At 39.3% G+C, this 26,192-nt stretch overlaps 1 protein-coding gene across 1 annotated transcript in view; it reads left to right on the top strand.

The window, feature by feature from the left end:
• Nucleotides 1–17,513, top strand: part of RUNDC1 (RUN domain containing 1) — a 41,771-nt gene extending 24,258 nt beyond the window's left edge. Inside the window, exons 3-5 of the mRNA XM_063458926.1 lie at nt 3,217–3,415; nt 5,175–5,252; nt 14,699–17,513. Of these exons, the coding sequence (XP_063314996.1) occupies nt 3,217–3,415; nt 5,175–5,252; nt 14,699–15,564 (1,143 nt within the window). The 3' untranslated portion in view covers nt 15,565–17,513. The remainder of the gene's footprint in view (nt 1–3,216; nt 3,416–5,174; nt 5,253–14,698) is intronic.
• The last annotated feature ends 8,679 nt before the right edge of the window (nt 17,514–26,192 follow it).

Here is a 26,192-nt window from a genome sequence, read left to right on the forward strand (position 1 = left end):
AATTGGATAATATTTTAGGGTACAAAACCGGGTGCAGACAGTATATTATGTAGGATTGGTGTTAGGGAGGGCAAGGAATTGGTAAAGTTCATATGTGTCTTTCAAATGATTCCACAAGTCCAGTAAGTGAGTGATGGCAGGTTGGTAGGGCTAATGGGCGGTGTTGTCTAGGAAGCCACATATAAGAGAAGGGTAGTCCAAGGTTAAAATCTTTTTTGATAGTATGTGCCATTGTTGTATTTGTGGTATTTGGGATGCATGAAGTAATTAAGACTGTTAGGTAGATACAATGCCCCCAATATCCTGGCATACATATGTGGCTTTCTACCCCTCCAAATAAAGCCACCTGCTGCAGACTGTAACGCTTTTAAATCTAACCAGTTGAGTGGGATAGGGAGGATCTGAAAAACATAAAGAAATTTGGGAAGTGGGTTCATCTTGAAAAAGGCGACACAGTCTAGCCAGAAGATCCCCAATTCTCTCTGCCTCTGGTTGGTCTGTGCTTTACCTAAACAGTTTAAACATTCTTCAGTTAACCCCACCGGGAGGAATTCAGGTGTAGTTACATTTACTTTGTATCCAGAGATGAAATATTGCTCTATTAAGTCTAGCAAAGCTGGTGTCAATGTATCAAAATTAATAAGGTTGAGAATGATGTCATCTGCATAAGCTGCTACGTTGACTTACTCCTTCCTAATAGTGAGCCGGGTGAGGGATGGATTGTGTCGCCTGTCACAAGGGTTCAATGAATAGGGTGAATAATAATGGAGACAATGGCATCACTGCCTAGTTATGGAGAAGGAGGGAGCAGGGATATTTGGTAATAGAAGGTGGTAAATGGCTTGTGGGAAGCTTGGAAACTCTTCTGGAAAATCTAAATGTGATTGCACCGTGAACAGGAAGGGCCACAGGAGGCGATTGTATGTCCTCATTGCATCTAATGAGATCCCTGCCATTGGAATGGTTTCATAGGTGGCATATCAAATTAGATCTGTGCACCTGCATGTATTGTCAGCTTCTTGTTTGTTTGGTATAAAACTGACCTGGTCAGGGTGTATTCAATGTTCAAATATGGATTTAAATTATTAACCATAACTTTTTTGTTAAAATGTTTATGTCTCCGTTTCAAAGTGAGTTGTGAGTAGTGTCGAGGATTATTCAAGTTCATGACGGTTTTGGGAATGTGCATACATTTTGACTGTCCTATCAGAAGGTAGTTTCTCCTCTCTTAGATGTTTGTTAAATACCTTATAGAGATATGCGAGCAATGAACCACTGGATACTTTATAATATAGTGCTGTGAAGCCTCTCAGTCCGGGATTCTTGTATGGTTTAAAGGATCCTAGAGCTGTCTAGTTCTTCCTCCGTGCCTTTAAATCTTTGGTTCTAAGGGCAGCACTGGTATCTGCAAGGAGTTTAGGAACAAAACAAAAGTGAGTTAACTCGTATATGACTGAGAATTGAGTAGTGAGACTGCAAGGGGCATGATTTATAAACTAAAACTGCTTCATTAAGCTAGTTATTTTGATGCCCATAGTATTCCTTGAAAGAGACACTGCCCAAATACAAAATAAATAAAATCATGGTTTAGTAGATATACCCCAAATGAAACTGTGCATGCATTTAATTATGCATTTCTCATTAGTTCTCTTGTTTACTGCCTTTGCAAGCCCTCCTCTTCTGACCCTGACAAGACTTCACAATGCAGCTCAATGCAAGGCAGGTTCTTTTGGTAATTACTGCCTCTTGAGTTCAGTGCAATTGAGCTAACCAAACCAGGAATTAACAGGACCTGTTGTCTGCTTATAAAGCCAGGGGGGTGTAACCAGTATAATTTAGAAAAGTGTAAATTCTATTGAAATTTGCACTTTTTTCCAATTGAAAAAAATAGGACAAAGCTTTTCAGCAAGCGGAAGTGCCTTAGGGGTTTTAGGCCTCCTTTACGGTGTCCCACAGTTAGTTTCAAGAATATGTGCACTAACAAATGCAGAAAGTTTGAGTTACTACAACAAAATGTTTTAAGTGCACCTTCCATACCCCTTGTAACAAATGATGCATTCATATCTCTATTATTATAATTTTTTTTATTACAAGCATGGAGTCTAGAGTTGGTAAAAAATATATACTGTAATAACTTTTAAACTATTAGAGGGACACTATAGTCTCCACTGGAAGCTATGATCATGAGGCTGAAGCTCAAATATGTTGGCCATATAATGAGAAGGCAGGATTCTCTAGAGAGGACTCTGATGCTGGGAAAAGATTGAAGGCACACGAAGAAGGGGACGACAGAGACGGAGATGGATAGATGAGGTCACTGAAGCCACGAACATGAAGTTGTTGAAGCTCAGAGTGGCAGTGACTGACAGATGTACCTGGCGTGCTATGGTCCATATGGGCACGGAGAGTCGGATTCGACTGAACAAATAAACAACATCAATAGTCACCAGAACAACTACAGCTTAATATAGTTGTTCTGGTGAGTATAATGATCCCCAGCAGGCCTTTTGCTGTAAACACTGTGTTTTCATAGAAAAGGCAGTGTTTACGTTGCCCCTTAGAGACACCTCCAGTGGCCACTCCTTCCTGGGGCAGTGCTGCACAGTGTGTAGCACTGCTGTTCAGCGTATCCTCGCTTTGCATGGAGACACAGAATTTTCCTCATAGAGATGCATTGAGTCAATGCATCTCTATGTGGAGGTGCTGATTGGCCAAGAGTGCGTTTGGCCATGCCCCTATCCTGCCTCCTTGCATCCTATATGAAAGCATTGGATTGGTTAAAAATCATCGATTCTGATGATGTCACCAAGGAGGAGGATCAGGGTCGGGGCCAGCACCGGAAATAAGGTAAGTTTGAATCCCTTCTAAGGTGGTTAGGGGTGGGGGGGGTGGGGGGGGGGAATACATTTTCAAGTGGTACATGTTTTTTAATCTACACATTATCCATTTAATTCACTAGTACAAAGATAAGTCTGTATCTACTTGAATGTGAACTTGCCATTCAAAGGAGTAACAACAACTAATTGATAGACTATTCATTGCTCTTGGTTGATGTTCTTTCTTCTGTCCTAATGTGATCTCACTGAAATAAACAATTTGTTTGAAGGTACAGATGTGGGTCCTATTGTCATATGGGCAATTTGCTATTGTTTCGATGTGGTTGCATAATATTTAGATTGTCCTTATCTAAATGCTGTTTTCCCAAATATACTTTAGGTTATCATAGATGAATTAATCAAGAAGTTAGATGTGAATCTAAATGAAGACATTAGCTGCCTGTCTCCTGAAGAGTTGCGACAGCGAGTGGACTCAGCCATTGCCCAGATTGTTAATCCAGCAAGAGTGAAGGAACAGCTGGTGGAGCAGCTGAAAACTCAGATACGCGATTTGGAAATGTTCATTCAGTTCATTCAAGGTTAGTGGTAGTGCTTTGAGCAAATAATACTTAACCCTAAAGAACAGGAAAGATCATAAGCTCCTGATAACAAAAGTGTGAGAATATTTACTTAGAATTGCGGTTGTCACAATTTACTGACACCGTATCTACTTTTTAATATTTATTTGAATCAATCATCATGATGCTAACTGCCCATTTTATACACTATGTAATATTTTGATGCACTACAAATAATAAACACGCCTTAGCATGAGATGATTAATAAAAAAATTAAAAAAAACTATTTAAAATGCATGAATTTTTACAAGAAAGCAAATGCGTTGCTATAGAGTGTATTTGAGAGCTGAAGCTCCGATATGGTGCTCTAAAGTCTCCATCTCTAAGGTTGATGGAAGGGGCTGGATGATATTAGTGTGTTTTTTATTATTAATTTTAACACTCTGACAACCAGGCAGCTACCCTGCAGCCTGCCAACACTTACCTGGGTTTATCCCCCCAAGTACAGCCCACACTCTCTGGACGAATTTCTCGGGGACAAGCACAGTCTGCTGGGAAGAGATCCCGAGTCACTGCCTTGATCTTTGAAGGTAACCGGACTGGTGGGAAACTGATGCTGGACTGTTGCAGAGCCTGGGGCTGGTGGGGAGGGTCCTCAGAGAACCAGGGGTTTCACCCACCTCTGGATGGGCTACACTGGTCAGTGGGCATAGGCTAGATGCCCTCTGTGGCTTATGGTCTCCCATCTTGCTTAGGCTCCTAGGTCCATGCAAAGCAAAGCCAAATGTAACCGCGTGCTACTTTCTACCCACTATAGGTTTTTAATATTATATCTTATGTCTCCGTTTTTTTCTTTAATTTGATTGGCACCAGTGGTGGTATTATCATTCTGAGAACACCATCATGAGATTATTATTGGGCACTATGCCCTTCATGTATACGTTAAGCTTGTTGGATATGCACTGCTCCTAGTACAACTCACGCTAACCATGTTACTTATCTACATGTTTAGCCTACCCTATACGCCTATTAGCACTGATGTTTAGACGTGTTTGTTATGCTTGTATAATTGAAAAACACCAACAAAAAGAGGCTGTCACTCAGGAGATTATGTCATTGTGAATTTTATTGCAATGTTGTTCTGTGATCATCTGTTATAACTCCTTCTCTTTTTTTTTTCTGTACCATAACTTTTAATGCCTCAATAAAAGAAAGATTGACCAGTTTGCGCAAATTGACTAGTTCTGCGGATAAGAGCGCTATATAAGAACAGATAAATAAATTCTTCAGGTGTACCTTTACTGAGTTTTCCCCAATGTTGCATGCTTTACATTTCTTGCTAGGATAAATTACATTTTCTTACTTGGAAACAATCCCTATTGTCCCCAGAATGACAGTCAGATTTATCCTTGGATCAAGAAGCTATTACCCTACAGTTATTGTTCTTACAGCAAAAAATTTCCTTTGCCTTAGACTAAATCTGCTTTCTTCCAGTCTAAACGCATGACGTCGTGTTTTTCACACAATGGTTTGTATTGGCCCCTGGATATATTTGTATAATGGATTTTTACACAATGGTTTGTATTGGCCCCGAATATATTTGTATAATGTTATCATATCCCCTCTGAGGTGATGTTTTTCTAAACGAAATGTTCCATTCCTTTTATTAATTTTGTAGCCAGTCTCTGCACTTTTTCTAGTGCTGTTGACTATAAAATAGTTTTAATTTATGAACATGCTCTCAGTTCCTTTTTTTTTTTTTTTTTTTTTTCTTTTTCAGATGAAGTTGGCAGTCCCATGGGTAGTTCAAGTAATGGTGCAGGAGGATACCAACAAGCTACACATTCAAGAACCAATGGTAAAGATTACAATATAATAAAATCCTATTCCACTGCAAGGTTAGACCATGCTTGCTTTGTCATGTTGAATATATAATGGTTTGTTTAACCTTAGGGAAAAAGGCTATTTTGAGACACAAGGCGTTTGTCACCAATGCCTTTTTTGCACTTTAGTCATGCGGTCATTCTACCACCATTTCACTCTTTATGCTTAAAGTGGCACTGTCAATATGGGGTGATTTTGCATCATTGGCAGAGACACTCGACTGTGACATGGCCGCTGTCATCCTCTTACAGCCGGTCACCTTCTGCTCCTGGATCCTGGCATGCACTAGATTACAGCAGAGGGGTTTATGGAGCATCCTCTGAGACCACGTGATTCTCCATAGACAGAGTAAATTTCCCTGCAGCCATCACTGGTGACTGCTGGGTAATTGACACTTCTTGACACCGGTAGCTCTACTCGGTATTAAGAAGGCATAGGAAAATTACTGAGACAAAGTAGTCAGTGAAATTTCAACACAGTCGATATGAGTATTTCACATTTTAAATGCACCCATACATTATATATCATATTCAATGATTAATATGGCTTTCTTTTGATACCTTATATGTATTCATATCACAATAGTAAATAGGAGTAAAATATTAAAAAAATTAAAATATTTTTCTCGGTTTTACTTTTACTAATGTTTATACATGTAGTGCAACTAAAGAAACCTAATTCAAAATAGATTCACTAATTAGTCCTGATTTTTACTAATGCCAATATGTCTAGGATTTCAATACATTTTTAGAGTTAATAAAACAAATATTGCAAGGAGCATATTACGGTTTTAAAGTTACAACCTTGCAAAATCTTTTATAGTACTCCCAGAATCCAAAACTGCTACACAAAAGTATGTATTTGTAATAAGTACATCCCACAGGTTATTTAACTAAGAGCATTTCAACACTTTTCATTTAGTATTATCACAAACCCATGTAAAAATATTTAATAAGTTGTATTCTTTTTCACAAGTGTTTTGTTTGAGGGAAATTCACAGACTACACCTTTCCCACTACTGGGAGGCATCTCAATTACAATCAGAGACACCTCTCTAATTAGGTGATTTAGATGACCGCCTAAGGCCTTGCGGCAGCCTAAGTCGTCTTAGGATAGACTGAACATGACCGAGGGCCTGAAACTACCGCCAGGAGGAAAAAGAGCCAGCGCCTGGTGCAGAGCTGCAGACTGAAGTGTCTTGCGACCTCCAGCCAATCAGTGTTGCCGCGGGCTACCATGGCAAAGCTCTGACACATCTGAAGATCGCGATACTGCTATCACGTGGTCTGCAGCTCTGCACCCTGGGGTGCTCAGGGAGACTGGACCACCGCGGAAATCCACTGGACCACCAGAGAATTGATTTGACAAAAAAAAGGCTCTATCACTCCCCTTACACTCTGTCATACACTGTCACCCTCCACTGTTTGTCTCTCCATACTGTCAACCCCGCACACACGATCACCCCCCCTCTAGACACTGTAACCCTGCTACACTCACATTAACTCTTCCTTATCCATTCACACTCACCCCCTCCAACTATGCCGCAGTCCCCTCCCTTAACCCTCTTCTAATCCTGTCAAAACTCACCTCCTCTCGTCCTATTACACTCCCTCCTCCAACCATGCCACACTCACCCATAATCCTGTCACACAAACCCTGCCCCCCTTACATTAAAGGATCACTATAGGGTCAGGAACACAAACATGTATTCCTGATCCTATAGTGTTAAAACCACCATCTAGCCCCCCTGGGCCCCATCTTGCCTCCATAAATATAGCAAAATCTTACTGTATTCAAGCCTGAAGCTGTAACTCTGCATGCTGTTTGACTCAGAAAAAGAAGCAGTCTGCTGACATCAGCAGAAGTGGTAGCCTGATCCAATCACAATGCTTCCCCATAGGATTGGCTGAGACTGACAAAGAGGCAGATCAGGGGCAGAGCCAGCAGGATTCAAACACAGCCCTGGCCAATCAGCATCTCCTCATAGAGATGAATTGAATCAATGAATCTCTATGAGGAAAGTTCAGTATCTGCATGCAGAGAGAGGAGATACTGAATGTTTGGATGCATTTTAGGCAGCCATGACCCAGGAAGGATCTCTAACAGCCATCTGAGGAGTGACCAGTGAAGTTATCACTAGGCTGTAATGTAAACACTGCATTTTCTCAGACAAGACCGTGTTTCCAGCAAAAAGCCTGAAGGTAATGATTCTACTCACCAGAACAAATTCAATAAGCTGTAGTTGTTCTGGTGACTATAATGTCTCTTTAACATCTCTAATCCTTGTCGCACTCACACTGTCAATTACCCCCCCCCCCTTAATCCTGTCACACACACCTACCTGTGCCCTGTCACATTCACTCCTCCACCCATGACACATTCACCCCAACCCTGAATAACCCTGTATACTCACCCTTCCAACCATGTCACACTCAGCCCACTCACTCTGCCACACTCAACCTGTCAATCAACCCCCCTTAACCTTTTCACATTCACCTCCCCTTGCCCTGTACTACTCGTGCCAACCCCACCATGCCACATTCACCTTGTCACATTAACTCCCTAATCCTTTCACACTTACCTCCCCTCACCCTATAACACTCACACTCACCCACCGTCACCCCCTGAAGACAATCATCATACACACAGTCATAAAACATAGCTTCTCCATAAACACAGTGCTCAAAGGCCACAGGCAACCCCACCATATGCACAAAACCCCACACACATACTGTCCCAAACACACATGTTCACAGAAACATACATTCACATACAAGGATACTCACTGTCAGACGTACACTCTCTGGCACATACACAGTTAGATAATACAAACAACCAGAAAAAAAAACCACTGTGACTGTATGTCTGTATAAGTCAATATTTGTGTATGCATGTATCCGTGTGTAGATATGTTTGTGTATATATGTGCATGTATTGGTGTGTATGTGTATGTCTGCAATGTTAAGGTGTTATGGGATGAGCAATGCAAAGGTAAAGTGGCAACATGTATATTTTATACATACATATAAAATACATGGGTAAACACAAATATGATAGATAGATATATATATAATATATATATGTAAAGAATTATAGAATATGTGGGGAAAATGCCTATGACACTGTTTTCTTACATGTATCTTTATTATTTGGTAAATTATTTTTTTAAAAGCCCAACCAAAATTGTCATTTTTGTGATCCATTCATACCGGCACTTATGTATACACGACTGCCAGGCTATACAACCACACCCCGCAATAATGTATAAACAATTTGCATAATTGTAAATTAAATTTGTTTATTGCAAATTATGCCGTAACTACAGTCCGAGAGCTCACAACGCTGTGGTACAGGGAGTCTGTATCCAATGCTGCAAGCCTGCTCTTCAATATATCTACAGCTCTTTATAGACACACAAGGCAACCCCTATTTTTGGGTTTACCCCCCACTAATGGTGTTTGTGGGGGCCTCATGTCTGAATTTCGCCTAAGGTCTCGAAAAGGACAACTTGCCTCAATTACAGTCTATAATGACTGCGGTGGCGAGGCTCATCTTCCTGCCCGCCCACACCTCATCCCTCTGTCAGTCCCTTTATTGGCTTCCTGTAAGATATAGGGCTTAATTAAAAAATCTGGTTCTTGCTCTTTTAAATCTCTACATAATGATACTCCGTCCTATCTATCCTCCCTAATACACAAGTATGTCCTGTCGAGGCCCCTACGCTCTATCAAAGCCTTACGTCTATCCTCTGTTTGTAATCGCGCCTTCAAGACTTCTCTAGGGCTGCACCGTTCTTGTGGAACTGCCTTTTAATGGCTCCCAACTTATTCCTCTCCTGCAACTGTCATTAAAAAAACAAAAACAAAAAAACACTAAGTCTTTAGTGAATACTATTCTACCAATCTAATTCCCTAATACTATTCTTAGCTTTTGTGTCACTTTATCCCAATTCCTCTAGCATGTAAGCTCATTGAGCAGGGCCCTCAACCCCTCTGTTCCTGTGCATCAAATTTGTCTGGTTACAATTACATGTTTGTTAGTCCACCCATTGTAAAGCAAATTTGTTGAAACTATATAAAATTATTAATAATAAAAGGGCATCTGATATATTTTGCTATGTTACATAATGAAACCTCCCCTGAAAACAATGTATATAGGGCACTGTTATATTGGTGAGAGAATGTAAACACAAATATTGAGGCTTTATTGCCCATATCAGAATTAGAAAATGTTATGTGTTCGAAAAAAACACAAAAGAAAATGTAACCACTGTGGCGGAGCTCCTGTACTCTGACCGAGTACCTCCACCCAGTTTGCTTCCAAAACGCTTGCCGGGACCCTGAAGCTCTTCAACCCCAGTCGCCGAGGCTTGACAGGGGTTTCTCTGGAGCTCTTCCACCCGACCAGGCTGCAGCTCTCATTCCAAGCAGTTATCGTCCCCTCTGCCTATTCCTCTGCAGTCCTTCTTCAAGGCAGCTATTGTCCCTTATGCCTGTACCTCTGCAGCTTTCCTTCCAGGCAGAAATGCACCTCTCCCTGCAATGTTATTGCTCTTGTCTTTATGAAGACATGGTCCCAGGACTAGAGGTATCGTGCAGCCAGCTAACAGGTACTACAACTCTGCCGCTGGGATCTGTAAAAATCTACAAGGTTCCAAATGGAACTAACATATTGTCAGGGACAATCTCCTCGACCGAGAGGCGTGAGAAGCCTAACCGCCTTGTCTCCACACAGACAGAGGACTCAGGACCAGGAGGCATGGGAGGTGAGGGAGGTGAGGGTGGGCAAGAAAAGCTCGGTGCCAAATTTACAAGAGGCCTCCGCAGGCGCTCCTTGGATGAGGATCTCTCTCGGAGTCTGATGTCAATGAGGGTGACAAATGATATCAGTTCCTCGAGATCTTTAGGTAATTCTCTGGCTGCAATCTCATTTTTAAACACATCGGAGAGACCCTGTGCAAAGGCAGCCACGAGAGTCTCGTTGTTCCAGCCACCCTCTGCTGCCATGGTACGGAATTCACTGGCATACTCGACAATAGTTTTTGTGCCCTGAGCATTAGACATGAGTAGTTCGGCAGTAGGGGTGGAGCGAGCTGGAATATCAAAAACCCTTTTGAAGGATGCAACAAATTCAGGGTAATTGTAAATAATAGGCTTCTCTGCCTCCCAGAGAGGTTTTGCCCAAGCTAGGGCCTTTTCAGACAGCAAAGAAATCATGAAGTGAACTTTGTCACTGTCTGTAGGAAATGCCTGGGGCAGGGTTTCAAGGTATCCTTTAACCTGATTTATAAATTCTCTGCACTGAGCTGGGTTGCCCCCAAAATATTGAGGGAGCGGGACAGACCCAGTCATTTCTCTAGCTGCTACAGGTTTGGAGGCTACAACCGGTGCTAGAACAGGAAGTGAGGCAGGGGCGGCCGCAATCGCAGGCTGGCCGGGTACTGGATCCAGATGGGCATACTGGTCCAAATGGTGGTTCTGCTGGTCCCACTGGGTAAGCAGGTTAGGTATAGGTGTCTTGCCTGTACCATCTGTATTCATGGCCCTTGCGTAATGTCAGGGACCAGGAACCAGACAGAGACAGAGACACCTTTATTAATAAATAACAAAAGCAAAGTCCAGAAATCAAGCAGGGGTCAGTCACCAGAGCGGGTAGTCAGACAAGCCAGGATCAGGAGCACGGAGAGCAGCGGAGTCAGGAACAAGGCCGGAGTCAGGAACCAGGAGCAAACAGGAAACACAGGAACAAGGAGACTTCTGGGAAACAGGAAACCACGCAAGGGCAAGGAGGTTCTGGGCTTAGCTGCTTAAATAGGCAGAACTGATTAGCAGCAGGGTTGATTACTACTCACAGGTGAGTAACCGTGGCAACAAGCAGAAGCAGCTCATAGTAATTGCAGCTGAAAACTCAATCACTGAAACAGAAAGGGTTGCTGTTTAAAACAGCAAAGAAACCCTGACACATATACGGTTTTATTTTTTACGTGGGACTAGCCCATATGCTTATTACATTAAGCTTGTTGTGACAAACGGAATAAAATGCAAATAACCAAAACAAGGAAACATACAGGAAATTAAAATAACATATTTGCAATGGGGTGGGCAAAGATATTAAACACAAAATATCTCTCCTGCCTGCAGATTTGGCAATATGCAAATCTACCTGCATATGTAAATTATCAAGCCTTGCTATTCAGGTAGTGCATATAGGTGCTGCTACCAACAGATGACACTATACAGGCTCCATAGCAAAATCCATCTAGTAGATAGCAACGATCAGCAGGACAGGAGAGCACACAAACCTTTTAGCCGCAACCATATTATACATGCACTGCACGTATAATGGATACAGAATGACTAAAACATAAGAACAAATCAGTAAATTGTCCTCCTGCTCCCAGTGATGGTGACTACCGGCACAACCACTAAATGTGTCCAGCATTTGTGATAAAGTGGCTAGAGCAAGCAACCCAAATTACACCATTTCGTTGTCTACTTTAAAAAAAATATGGTATGTAGTCATGCGGGTAATTTTCTTGCCTGGACTGCCATGCTGCCTCAAAAGCAACATAAGCCAAAAAAATTAAGTTGTCAAATTTCCAAGTTGAAAAATTCATCTAAGATATTGGGTTCTATGACTTCCCCAAAAAACTTGTAAAACCTGTACATGAGGAAAATGTTGGTGAGACAATGCTAAGTAAAAATATTGATTCTTTTATTACACGAACGCAGACCTGCACAACATGGCAGTAGATAGGGGACAAATTTAAAATAGGTTAAACTTCTACGTGGCACAGATATGTTTTTAGTGCCTCACTTTACAAGTGAAGGTCTAATCAATGATGAAACTATTTATCCAAAAAATAAATAAACCACATTATAAAAATTACTTTGCTAAGCGGTACAAGTTTGAATAACTGTTTCAGGTTTTCTTACCGTTTGTGGGACGTGTGTTACACTTCTTGCTCCAAAATCTGTTATTTTATGAAATATGCAGCAGAAGGGAACATAAAAGGAAAAAAGAATATACATAAAAGAATATACACCCACATTTATTGGAGCTCTAAAGTGGCTCATGTAATGTAGTGTAGAGTGGTATGATCTCCACTCTGGGATATGTGGGTGGTTCAAGTCCTCTCAGTGTGGTTATGGGACAGAAAACAAGGCTATATAGTGCATACCATTAGTGTGTAAACAAATGGAAAATTACTTACAGTAAAAAGAGCAAATATTGGTTTGCTCAATCCTTAGGGCTTAGGTGTTATATTCCAAACCAAAAAAAATCCATAAGGCAATGAGCAGCCCAGGAAGGTCAAGGATTAATAAAAACATATAAAGAAAAAAACCAATAATACAATAATAATACAATTAGTGATCACCCTAATATCACCAACACCCCGGTTAACTCTGAAATCCGTGAGATACAACCAAATCTATGAAACAAGAAATAGTGTGGTGTGGAAAAAGTCACTAGAGACCAATACAGTGGAGGTTAATAAAACACAGTGTTTGTACCTTTGGATACTTACCTATATTGGTTACTCACAATCCATGTATAATATCACAGATATGGAGTTCCAAATCTTCCAAATTCTTTAATCACCTAAAACAATTAAAATCAAAACATAGTGTTAACAATAGTCCAATAAACGATAGGCACTCACAAGTGGAAATCCACTATAAGTGGCCAGAAGGGCACGCAGTTAAGTCGAAAAAGACCTCCAAATAAAGTAAACGAATATCTCCAGCAAACCACCCAGTCCTCCGTCCATTCGCTGGTTCTGGGTCCTGTTCCCTTGTTTCAGGGGAGAAAGTCTTGTCCCTATATGGATAAAGTACCAAACTGAAAAACCATCAAAGCTCACAATGCTCCTGTGTCCAAACGATTTCGCCCTGTGAACTTCCTTAGGGTAGAGCTTCAAATATAGGAGTTACCAATATAGGGAAGTATCCCAAGGTAAAAACACTGTTTTATTTACCTCCACCGTATTGGTTTCTAGTGACTATTTATCCACACAACACCATTTCTTGTTTTGTATAATACAAATATTTGTTCTTTATTAATAGTATAAAATAATAAAATGATCTTAACAATATAGACTGTAAGTTTGTTTGAGCAGGGCCCTCTTCAACCTATCGTTCCTGTAAGTTTTCTTGTAATTTTCCTATTTCTAGTTAAATCCCCCCTCTCATAATATTGTAAAGCGCTACGGAATCTGTTGGCGCTATATAAATGGCAATAATAATAATAAACAATAATGTGTTTTGCCAACAGAATAGACTTTATCAAAGTGTTACAGGGACCTGGAGACCTTCTCTTCATATAGCAAATACAAAAAATTTGAAATTCACGGTCAAATTATGTCATCGCCACGTGACCGCAAATTAATTGGCATATTAACATATCAAATTGTAGTGTACAGATTGGACAATAAATATACATTAAAAAGTGTAAAAACAAGGGCTAAATAGTGATCTATCACAATATTAAGTGTATAGCTACTTCAAAATGGCATCTTCTAGTGAGTTATGTGGCTTACAATATTAGGAGAGGTGGAATACACTATAGTGTAAAGGTACTTTGGACAAAAAAAAAAAAAAACATGATTTTAAAGAGGAGATGTAAAATGAAAAAGGAGAGAGACTCAAAAATTGGGGCCTGGTCTGAGCTATGTGACTCGTGACTTCAGGCAAATATGCAAACTATAGAAAAGGAAAACATTTCTAATAGAGGAGGGAAGGGGAAAGTGGACCCAATAGAGAAAAATAAAAAATGAGGGCAATTATCGTAAAAACAGGATAAAGAGTATATGAAGACTACCTTTGACAAAATGGCGCTGAATGTAGTCACATGGTGGGAGGAGAAAGGGGCTGAATGTTTGGGATAGAGAGACAAATAAGAAAGCATAATATGAAATAACAGAGGTAGCCAAAAAGGTGATTTAACTAAATCCATCTTGGTGTGTAGAATTTCAAAAAGTACAAATTAAAAAAATAAGAATACAATTGAAACATAACAAATCATTAAAGTGTATATAAAAAAAGAAAAATGGCAAAAAATACACACACACACCACCCCCCAAGAAACATAAAGGGATAGGAGACAATAGATATAACGAGATATAACCATTCATAATTATGTGGGTAAAGAAACATAACTTCTTGAGTATTCTTTAAAAAAAATTATATAGATCAAAATCCACATTTAACCTTATTTCGTTTCTCTTTTCCCTAAAATGTTTGTGATATTACCTCCTTGCCATGATATAACACATGCTGCCATTCGGAATACACTGTGCATTTAACTTACCATTTTGCATTTTTTTTTTACATGGGATAAGCTGCATCAAATATATTAAATGTAAAAAAATGTAAACAAGTTTCAAACCTGCCTTTTTGTCTTTCTTTCTTTTGAATACAGTTAGTCCTGAGCAAGCAAAACAGATGCAAGAGGCAGGACTTAATCTCTTACGTCGGGCCATGGCTGTCTTGCAGATATTTGCGGTCAGTCAGTTTGGATGTGGTACTGGGCATGCGCCAAACAATCTCTGGAAACCTGATGAGAGCAATAGAGATTTCTCGCCATTGATCAAGAACTTGCAGACGTCTGTGGAGAAAGTAAAGCAGCTGGCACTTAGACAGCAGCCTCATGACCATGTAATATGCTATGCCTCTATGCAAGGAAATATATCTGGTGGAAAGGATGAACTGACAATTGCTGTGAGAAAGGATCTGGCAATTACCATACGAGATCTATTGTCACATGGTCTGTACGCACCATCCCAAGGAATGAGCCTGGTGCTTGCCCCCATTGCCTGTCTGATCCCTGTTTTTACTACGTCATCACCCTCTATGCATCCATGGGAACTTTTTGTGAAATACTATAATGAGAACAATGGAAGAGCTTTTGTGGATTCACCTGCTCGCAAACTATCACAATCTTTCTCATTGCCTGTTTCAGGAAGTAATAAGGTCACTCCTAAACAGAGCCTTCTTACGGCTATCCACACGGTCTTGACAGAGCATGATCCCTTCAAGCGTGGTGCAGACTCTGAGTTCAAGGCATTGGTTTGCATAGCTCTAAATGAGCAACGTTTGGTTTCTTGGCTCAACCTTATCTGCAAGTCAGGAGTTCTAGTACATCCACATTACCAACATTGGAGTTACATGGCCAGCAGCGGTTTTGAAAGTGCCCTAAATATTCTTAGCCAACTCAGTAATCTGAAGTTTAACCTACCAGTTGACCTTGCTGTACGCCAGCTCAAAAATATTAAGGATGCCTTTTGATGCAACTTATTGTTATTGGTCATTGTTTTTAGTCAGGTATAGATCTCTGGCTTTTAGAACATTCCAGGTGTCCATATACTGCAGTTTTCTTCTAAGTGATCTTCATCCATTGACCTAGGTCCCTCATGCTATTAGGCACTAATTGGTAACCATTAGTTCTAATTGATACATTAACTAGTACACGGATGAAAGAAAGTATCTTCTTGCACTCTAGCCTCCTTGAGATATGATGATATAAGAAATAGATGTCATAATAGTATGGAATATACAATGTCTTCTTTGGTGGGCACTATTATCCAGTTTTTAAAACCTTTAGGAACATTTTTCATTTTTCTACCCAGCACCCACTGACCACCCCTTATCAGCAACTTTCTAATGTGAAATTTGCACTTTTGTATTATCAGTATGTTTCGTGCAACCTAGATGGTAGTAATATGCTTAGAGTACTGAAGGTAGAATAACCTAGTGCTTTAAACTTATCATTACCATCCATGCTGGTTGAATTGTTATCTATATTTTCAGAAGTGCAAATTGATGAAGAATGTATGATCAGTGGATGCTGTGAAGAGCTCTAGTTTAAAAAAAAAAAATGGAAAATTAGATTTGTTACTTTCTGACGGTTCATCCAAATCAAATGCCTTTTAATGCACATCTAGGATTTACCTGTGGAGTCTTATGCGTTATTAAAGACTCCAAAGTTAAATCCTGGGTTGATCGATTTGCCTGGGTTTGGAGTAAAAGGCATTTCATTCAGACGAACCGTTCAAAGCAAACGTCTGTCTAGTGCCTGTAGACTCTTGGGAGCATAACCACTAAACTGAGTTGTAGTGGTTATGTTGCTGTGAGTGCACCTTTAAATAGTCCGATAAAGTGACACTCAATATGTGACATATATAGAGGGACAACTTGTTGCACTTTGTTATAACAAATTAAAATTATTTTTATATATAAATTTAAGCATATATTTCAGTAAACTATGATCTTTATCTAAATATATTGTTCTGGAGCGGGGCCCAATAAATTCAAGGCTCTAGGATGTCATGGCATTTCAGAAACAGTACATGGAACCATAAAGTTGCCTCCTTACCAGTGGAGTGAGAAAACAATCTTTCCTGATATGCGTTATATGTTGCAGGGGAGTGGCTCGCAGATACTGCCATCTCTTACTGCTCTCTCCAGTGTGCGTCTCTAATACCGTACATTACTCTCATTCATTGTATAGACTGATAAAGATCAGAAGAATATGTATGCGGCTGACAGGAACTTAAGCATCTGGTGCCGGATGAGTATGTTTTGGCTAGAAAGCACTGCATCAGCTCTGTGTTCTGTAAATAAAGGTCCACACACTACCAAAAAAAGGGAGACTCCAATTTGTCATCCTCAGTTCTATGTATTTTCTTTACCAACTCAGCAGCATGCATTACTGACAGAAGAATTCCAAGAGTAGCTGCTTGAAATTTAAAACCCCATGTTTGTTGAAGCTCACTTCCATTGTGTGAATTTTTGAAAACGCAGGGTTTATGCATGAATTGTAGACACTCAACTGACTTTGTATTCTTCCACTCACCCACACTGAAATTATTTTACACTCTGATCTATATAGTCAGGACTCAAAATGTCCACTTGCGCACTGGTCACCGGCCAGTGGCAAGTATAAATTCAACCCTGGCAAGTGTACTGCCTAGTTTTTCTCGGTACTCTATTAAAAGAGCAACTTTTGAAAGGAGCTGCACTCTTAAAGTCTGTGGTCATCAAGAATGGCTATACATAGATATCATTAGTTTAAAACTCTGTAGACATTGTATAAGTGTGCCTGTTAGCCACAAGCTCTAACCCAAAGTAGGTCATGCACGAGGTATAATGTAATATGTCACAAACATTCTGCATACCCAGACAGACTGACAGGGGAAGAGATCACAGGTAAGTTTATTTATCTTCCTCATGCATAGAGATGTGTTACAGTCAAGCCACTGTGCGCTACTACCACGTGTATTAAATGAGAGCAGAAGAAGCTCTGCCGTGGCTAGTAACTTTTAGGCCTGGATAGAAGCAGAACATTTGGCCTCAGGAAAATTTGTCAAACCCTTTTCTACAGGACTTTTTGTCTGGTCAAAACAACTTGTTAATAAACTTCCTAGTAATCTTTGGTAAGCCCATATTTATTGAAAGCACAAGCCTATCATTTCCTTAACTAAACTATGAGTTTTTACATTTGTCTTAGATAACGTGTCTTGTGGTAGCAAAAGTATAATACAGTATTTGTACGAGAATGTCACGGATGCTTTAAATGTTTGTGAATGCCAATTTTCATTTGTATTTGAAAATACCTAACTTTATTTTCCAGCATATTGACCTGACAGAATTTATTAAACATGTCAGTGATACGGTGTTACCAGGGGCAGAGCTGCTGACATCATTTATAAATCATTTGTAAATGCTAAATTATAGTATTGTTGCAGTACAAACTCAAAATCTAAAAATCTTTACTAGACATCAAATAATAAACTCTATTGCCAAATTAAGACAAGACTTTGATGTTACTAAGCACAGATGAACCGTCTTAATATTCTGGTGCAGAAGATTTAAAGTAATGTAGGAAAATGTTACCATAGGAGAAATGCTGTATTTGGTTAAAAATGTGACTAATGTAAATTAGTTGTGTGTTAAATCTTCTTGACAGAGTTTTTTTTTTTTTTTTTTAAACATGGTTTTAATGCTAAATTTCACCATCTATGGAAATGTTAGGGTTGCTTCTGTTCAGTTGCACCAACTAGCTTATAAGTTTGCATTTACTTGCCAATTTAAATTACATGTAACGGGTACATTTTATTCTCTTTTAAAGGTAACAACTAAGCACCATAACCACAACAGCCTGCTGTTGTCGTTGTGTTGCCAGTAGTGCCAATATTGTTCTCCCAGGGTAGAATGGTTGGGGCCTAGTTGACAACTCGCCTTGTGTCTGCTGGTCACCTGTCACTGTCTCCTCTGGACACATACAGGGTCAGCTCATTGAATAAGAACATCAGCTGAGTGATGTCAGCCAATGCGCGTCTCTCTGCTCTGCCAGGCTTGGCTCAATGCAGTAGCTTCAGGCTAGAGAGGTCACTGCAGATCCGAGGTAAGATGTCTCTAATCATTAAAGTGTTTTGAATGTTCAAAAAAAAAAAAAAAAATCTTCATTTACAAAGGTTTCTCAGTGGGATGCAAAAGAGAAAAAAATAAGGGGTAACATATCAAAACAAACATGGTATTGAGAAAGGTAACTGCTCAAAATCTCAAATAAGTTGCTATGGCAATGCTTAAAAAGAGAATATAATGTGTAATATTGTAAATACTGTAAAAGTATCAAAAAAGAGGGTGCAAAATAAAAAAAAATTACAAAATGGGGAAGACGAGGAGAGGAGCAACATGAAGGAAAAAAACACCATTCCAACAGTAACAAAGCAAAACCAGAGATTCTTCATACTAGGTTGCAACTAGCATTTATCATAGCATTTCCAATTATTTCAACAATAATTATACAGAATATAGTAAGACAAAATCCACAAATTGATACAAAAGAAACAAGTGGCAAAAGACAAAACACAAGCCCTAATATTTACTTTAACCCCTTCAGGACGGAGTCAATAGTGCACGTTCTGATCAAAACAAAACGTACACAAAAACTAGAATTTGTGCTATATGTCTGTTCACCCGTAGTTCCCCTCTTTCAAATTATATGCACCCACACTTATTATATATCATTTTGTTCAGGAGAAACAGGGCTTTCATTTATCATTAACTATTCATATATGGAACATAATTTATTATGAATAAAATAAAAAAAATGTGAGAAAATAAGATTTTTTTTTTAAATTTGCATTTCCGTCTGCCATTTTAGCTGTGAATGTCATAATACTGTTAGGTTTTACTGCAAAAAAATGCACATATTTGTAATCAGCGATGTCTCACAAGTACAACAGTACCACCCATTAACAGGTTTTATGTTGTTTTGGAAAGTTACAGGGTCAAATATAGAACATTCCATTTTCAAATTGAAATTTTCCAGATTAGTAATGTTACCTTTGAGACGGTGTGGTACCCAGGAATGAGAATTACCCCCATAATGGCATATCATTTGAAAAAGTAGACAAGCCAAGGTATTGAAAGTGGGGTATGTTTAGTCTTTTTTAGTAGCCACTTAGTCACAAACACTGGCCAAAGTTAGCGTTCATATTTGTTTTTGTGTGAAAAAAGCAAAAAACTAATATTTGGCCAGTGTGTGTGACTAAGTGGCTACTAAGAAAGACTGGACATACCCCACTTGCAATACCTCGGGTTGTCTACTTTTGCAAATGGTATGCCATCATGGGGGTAATTCTCATTCCTGGGCTACCATACGCTCTCAAAGGCAGCATAACCAATCTGGCAAATTTCAATGTAAAAAAATGAAATGCAAGCCTTATATGTGACTCTCTAACTTTCCAAAACACCATAAAACCTGTATATGGGGGGGTACTGTTATTCTCGGGAGACTTCACTAAACACAAATATTAGTGTTTTAAAACAGTAAAACATATTACAACAATAATATAGACCATAAAAGTGCCGTTCGTTTGTAAAAAAAAAAAGCGAAAAACGTCACTTTTACTTAAAATATCATCGTTGTAATACAATTTACCAGTTTGAAACACTAATATTTGAGTTCAGCGAAGTCTCCCGAGTAAAACAGTACCCCCTATGTACAGGTTTTATGGTGTCTTGGAGAGTTACAGGGTCAAATATAGTGCTTGCGAATTAAATTCTCTGCACTTTCTCCCTGTGTTGTCAGGCATATCAATCACATTTTAATTAATCAAATCACATAATTATGTTAAAAGATTACTTAAATATACACGTAGAATTTTAATATATATGCATTTATAGGTATTTAAATTCTACGTGTATACTAATATAATCTTTTATGTAATTATATGTATTTATCTATATATATATATATATATATATATATATATATATATATATTTGAGGTTATTTGTATTTTATATATAGATAGATATATATAGAATGTCATTCTAAGTGTATTTTGTTACCGATATATATATATTAATAACAAAATACAGTTAGAATGAAATTACATATGCATATATAATTTATAGTAAATTTTGTTTCAATATTTTATTTATTTTATTATTTTATTTATTATTTTAATTATACGTATTTATATATAATATATATATGTACATCTATTATGTATAATATATATACATATTATATATATGTAACGTCATTCTAAGTGTATTTTAATATTAATATATATATATATATATATATATATATCAATATATTTAATTTATTTTTACACTTGTCTAATTTTTTTTTTACTTTCCCACCAGCAGGGGGACTGTCTGACATTTCAGACAGTCCCCCTGCTGGCAGATCCATAGCCAGCTATAGGGGGCCATGTGATCGCTTTTTAAGAGCGATCACATGGCCCCCGGGGGCCTCATTTGCCGGAGGGGGGCTGCCTGGGCTGTCAGGCAGCCCCCCAGAAGAGGATCGCGGCGGAGGTGAGTACACTTCTCCTCCAGGGGAGGAACGGCAATGGCTTTAAAGCCCTTTTAATGCGGGACGGCATGGAACGCCGTAACGGCGTTAAGGGGTTAAAGGAACACTATAGTCACCTAAATTACTTTAGCTAAATAAAGCAGTTTTAGTGTATAGATCATTCCCCTGCAATTTCACTGCTCAATTCACTGTCATTTAGGAGTTAAATCACTTTGTTTATGTTGATTGACAGAGCCTGCATGGAAAAAAAAAACTGGTTTAATTTTCAAACAGATGTAATTTACCTTAAATAATTGTATCTCAATCTCTAAATTGAACTTTAATCACATACAGGGGGCTCTTGCAGGGTCTAGCAAGCTATTAACATAGCAGGGGATAAGAAAATCTTAATTAAACAGAACTTGCAATAAAGAAAGCCTAAATACAGGAAGTGTTTATGGAAGGCTGTGCAAGTCACATGCAGGGAGGTGTGACTAGGGTTCATAAACAAAGGGATTTAACTCCTAAATGGCAGAGGATTGAGCAGTGAGTCTGCAGGGGCATGTTCTATACACCAAAACTGCTTTATTAAGCTAAAGTTGTTCAGGTGACTATAGTGTCCCTTTAAACTGTTGCATGAATGTGCGGCCACTCCCAAATCTGAATGGTTGCTAAAAACCTCAATAATCGGGAATGTGTGCATAGGCAGATCTGGCCCAGAATTTAAAAGTTTTGTAGGTACTCTCACGTGTGTAGGGCAACACGCTTATAATTCCTCTGATGGATCACCTCCTGATGGTCTGAAGCCAATATCCATAATCCGGTCCCTAGCCCCTTTGGAAACTAATCCAATCTGAAGGATGTATGGATCAATCTGTCTGCAGGGTCCACCCAGAGAGCGTGTAACAATATGTATTGGATCTGTGGCTATAAGGCCTAGTCTGAACACCCTAAGGATTGGGCAGGAGTCTGTGTATTTAGAACCCTTAAACTAGGATCCCCGGTATATGAACAGTTACTGAGGGAACGGAGGGCACTGACTATAGGGCAAAGGAAAGACGATGAGTTGCCCCCTAAACGTATAATTAACTATTATAACCCCGCCACTTGAGTCGAAGATGATATTTATGGCACCCCTGTATAAATGCGAATCGTATAATTAGGTTACAAGCCGAGTTTGAGAAAGTTACAAATGAAACCACAAAAGCCCTCAATCTCTTAGACAAAAAAATACTAGAATGCGGTCTGGTATCTATCAGAACCACCTGGCCCTAGACTACCTGCTGGCCACGGAAGGGGGGTATGTGGGAAAATCATTCTGTCCAAATGCTGTCTTCAAATTGACAATAAAGGCAAGGCTATTGGTGAAAATTACAGATAAGATGAGAACACTAGTAGCATTTACTACTGTATTATGTATCAACATTCCTACATATGCGTATTGGTCCTGATTTATGTACAGCACTTGTCCCATATGTGGTCATATGGCTCTGGGGCATTCCAGGGATGTCTACCACAAAACCAGTGGCATGTGTCTATCCTGACAATAATATTATGTTGATTCTTCTGTACAGTAAATCTCTTCAACCTTCTGGAACCACATTATGTCATTAATGGTTGGGCCTGCCAAATGTCAGGAATAAAAACTTGAATACATTGTGAAAGTGACATACAGTTGCAAGAAAAAGTATGTGAACCCTTTGGAATGATATGGATTTCCGCACAAGTTGGTCATAAAATGTGATCTGATCATCATCTTAGTCACAACAACAGACAATCACAGTCTGCTTAAACTAATAACACACAAAGAATGAAATGTTGCCATGTTTTTATTGAACACACCATGTAAACATTCACAGTGCAGGTGGAAAAAGTATGTGAACCATTGGATTTAATAACTGGTTGAACCTCCTTTGGCAGCAATAACTTCAACCAAACGTTTCCTGTAGTTGCAGATCAGACGTTTACAATGGCAGGAGTAATTCTTGACCATTCCTCTTTACAGAACTGTTTCAGTTCAGCAATATTCTTGGGATGTCTGGTGTGAATCGCTTTCTTGAGGTCATGCCACAGCATCTCAATTGGGTTGAGGTCAGGACTCTGACTGGGCCACTTCAGAAGGCGTAATTTCTTCTGTTTAAGCCATTCTGTTGTTGATTTACTTCTATGCTTTGGGTCATTGTCCTGTTGCAACACCCATCTTCTGTTGAGCTTCAGCTGCTAGACAGATGGCCTTAAGTTCTCCTGCAAAATGTCTTGATAAACTTGGGAATTCATTTTTCCTTCGATATTAGCAATCCGTCCAGGCCCTGACGCAGCAAAGCAGCCCCAAACCATGATGCCCACACCGCCATACTTCACAGTTGGGATGAGGTTTTGATGTTTTGTGTGCTGTGCCTCTTTTTCGCCACACATAGTGTTGTGTGTTTCTTCCAAACAACTCAACTTTGGTTTCATCTGTCCACAGAATATTTTGCCAGTACTGGTGCTCTTGTGCAAACTGTAAACGTGCAGCAATGTTTTGTTTGGACAGCAGTGGCTTCCTCTGTGGTATCCTCCCATTAAATCCATTCTTGTTTGGTGTTTTACGTATTGTAGATTCACTAACAGGGATGTTAGCATTTGCCAGTGACTTCTGTAAGTCTTTAACTGACACTCTAGGATTCTTCTTCACCTCATTGAACAGTCTGCGCTGTGCTCTTGCAGTCATCTTTATAGGACGGCCACTCCTAGGGAGAGTAGCAGCAGTGCTGAACTTTCTCCATTTCCGTGGACTGATGAACAGTAAGGCTTTTGGAGATACTTTTATAACCCTTTCCAGCTTTATGCAAGTCAACAATTCTTAATCGTAGGTCTTCTGAGAGCTCTTTTGTGGGAGTCATCATTCACATCAGGCAATGCTCCTTGTGAAAAGCAAACCCAGAACTGGTGTGTGTTTTTTATAGGGCAGGGCAGCTGTAACCAACACCTCCAATCTCATCTCATTGATTGGACTCCAGTTGGCTGACATCTCACTCCAATTAGCTCTTGGAGATGTCATTAGTCTAGGGGTTCACATACTTTTTCCACCTGCACTGTGAATGTTTACATGGTGTTTTCAATAAAAACATGGCAACATTTCATTCTTTGTGTGTTATTAGTTTAAGCAGACTGTGATTGTCTATTGTTGTGACTTAGATGATGATCAGATCACATGTTATGACCAATTTGTGCAGAAATCCATGTCATTCCAAAGGGTTCACATACTTTTTCTTGTAACTGTATGATTGCTTTGCTTATATTTGTTATCTATTTATTTTTAACTCTGGGATAGCTTATGAGATAAAATGAGGAAGCATAAATAAAGCTTCAAAGGGAAATGTATGAGCAGAGCCCAGATCTGCCCTTGTGTGCATGATGCCAGTAAGGTTGTATAAGTGGATATGACCAACAAATATGTAATCCTAAAATACCAACAATGACCAACAAATATGTAATCCTAATCCAGGAGCTGCCATGGCATCATTCATAATTTCTTGGTAAGTGGAGTGAGGCTGACTTTATAAACACCGTATTTTTCCATGTATAAGACGACCCCTATTTTTTTGTAACCCAAAATTAAGAAATACTTATTTTAAACATCTATAGCACTGAAGGCCAGTTTGGCTGATTAGAATCCCCAACGGGTCCCGGGCCCCCTCACAATTTGGTAGGCCGATCCCCGGGGTCCGGACACTGGTTGCCGGTACTGCCGTCCAGCTGTTGGCGTCAACGATGCCCTCTGCCCGCGGTAATATACATGGAAAAATACTTCTAAAGAGTTTACTTACTATATTGGGGATTCAAAGTGAATTTCAAATTTGAGGTAAAAATAGCTGAATAGCAATACTTCCAGTTTGGCTAATGTGGCCTTAAATTTCAAATTCACTGCAAAGTTTCACTTTAGAAAATAAACCTGTAAATATTTCATGATATTTAAATGCTTTTTTTTTTTTTTGGCATGTTCAAGGTCGTCGGGACCTGGTTCTAACAAACAACGTTGCTCTTTTGACCAACATTCAAGTAGATGAGCACTTGGGGAATGGTGATCACAATATAGTGTCCTTTGAAATAAACGCTAAAAAAAACTAAAGCACATGGGGTATACTAAAACTTATAATTTTAAAAAGGCCAATATCAATAAGTTAAAGGGACACTATAGTCACCCAGACCACTTCAGCTCAATGAAGTGGTCTGGGTGCCAGGTCCCTCAGGTTTTACCCCTTCAGATGTAAAGAGAAACTGCTATGTTTACATTTGGGGTTAAGACAGCCTCTAGTGGCTGTCTTCCGGACAGCCACTAGAGGCGCATCTGCGACGCTGCGGGCATATTATGCCTCCATCGCGCAGAACGTCCATAGGAAAGCATTGAGAAATGCTTTCCTATCGACACTTTGAATGCGAGCGGCACTTGCCACGCATGCGCATTCGGCTCTGCTGACGTCTGACGGGGGAGGAGAGGTCATCAGCGCCAAGGGAGCCCGGCACTGGAATAAGGTAAGCTGCTGAAGGGGTTTTAACCCCTTCAGCGCCACGGGAGGGGGACCCTGAGGGTTGGGGCAACCTCAGGGCACTATAGTGTCAGGAAAACCACTTTGTTTTTCTGATACTATAGTAATCCTTTAAGGGCAGCTTTACAATATACTGACTGACATAAACGCTTTAGTGAAAAGAACACTGAGTATAAATCTTTAAACAAATATTAGAAAGGTACATTTCTCAGTGTGTACCATTGGGTAATAGATATAAAAGAAACACATTTTTTTTTTAAATGTGGCTTAGAGGGCAAGTGAATCACGAAATTAAAAATAAGAAAAGGGCATTCAAATCCCACGAATCAGAGGCATCCTATAAAAGATATAAATATAATGCGTGCAAAAAGGTGATTAGATTTGCTAAATGAAAAAATGATCGCCAAAGAGAGCAAAACCAACCCCAAAGCATTTTTTAAGTACATCAATTCTAAAAAAAATGAAAGTGTAGGTACACTAAAAACTGGAATAGGGGTGTTAATTAATGAAGACCAGGAAAAGGCAGAAATTGTAAATAACTATTTCTCCTCTGTATATATTAAGGAATAACCT

This window comes from Pelobates fuscus, chromosome 6 (assembly GCF_036172605.1).
Source record: "Pelobates fuscus isolate aPelFus1 chromosome 6, aPelFus1.pri, whole genome shotgun sequence".
In the NCBI taxonomy this organism is placed as follows: Eukaryota; Metazoa; Chordata; class Amphibia; order Anura; family Pelobatidae; genus Pelobates; species Pelobates fuscus.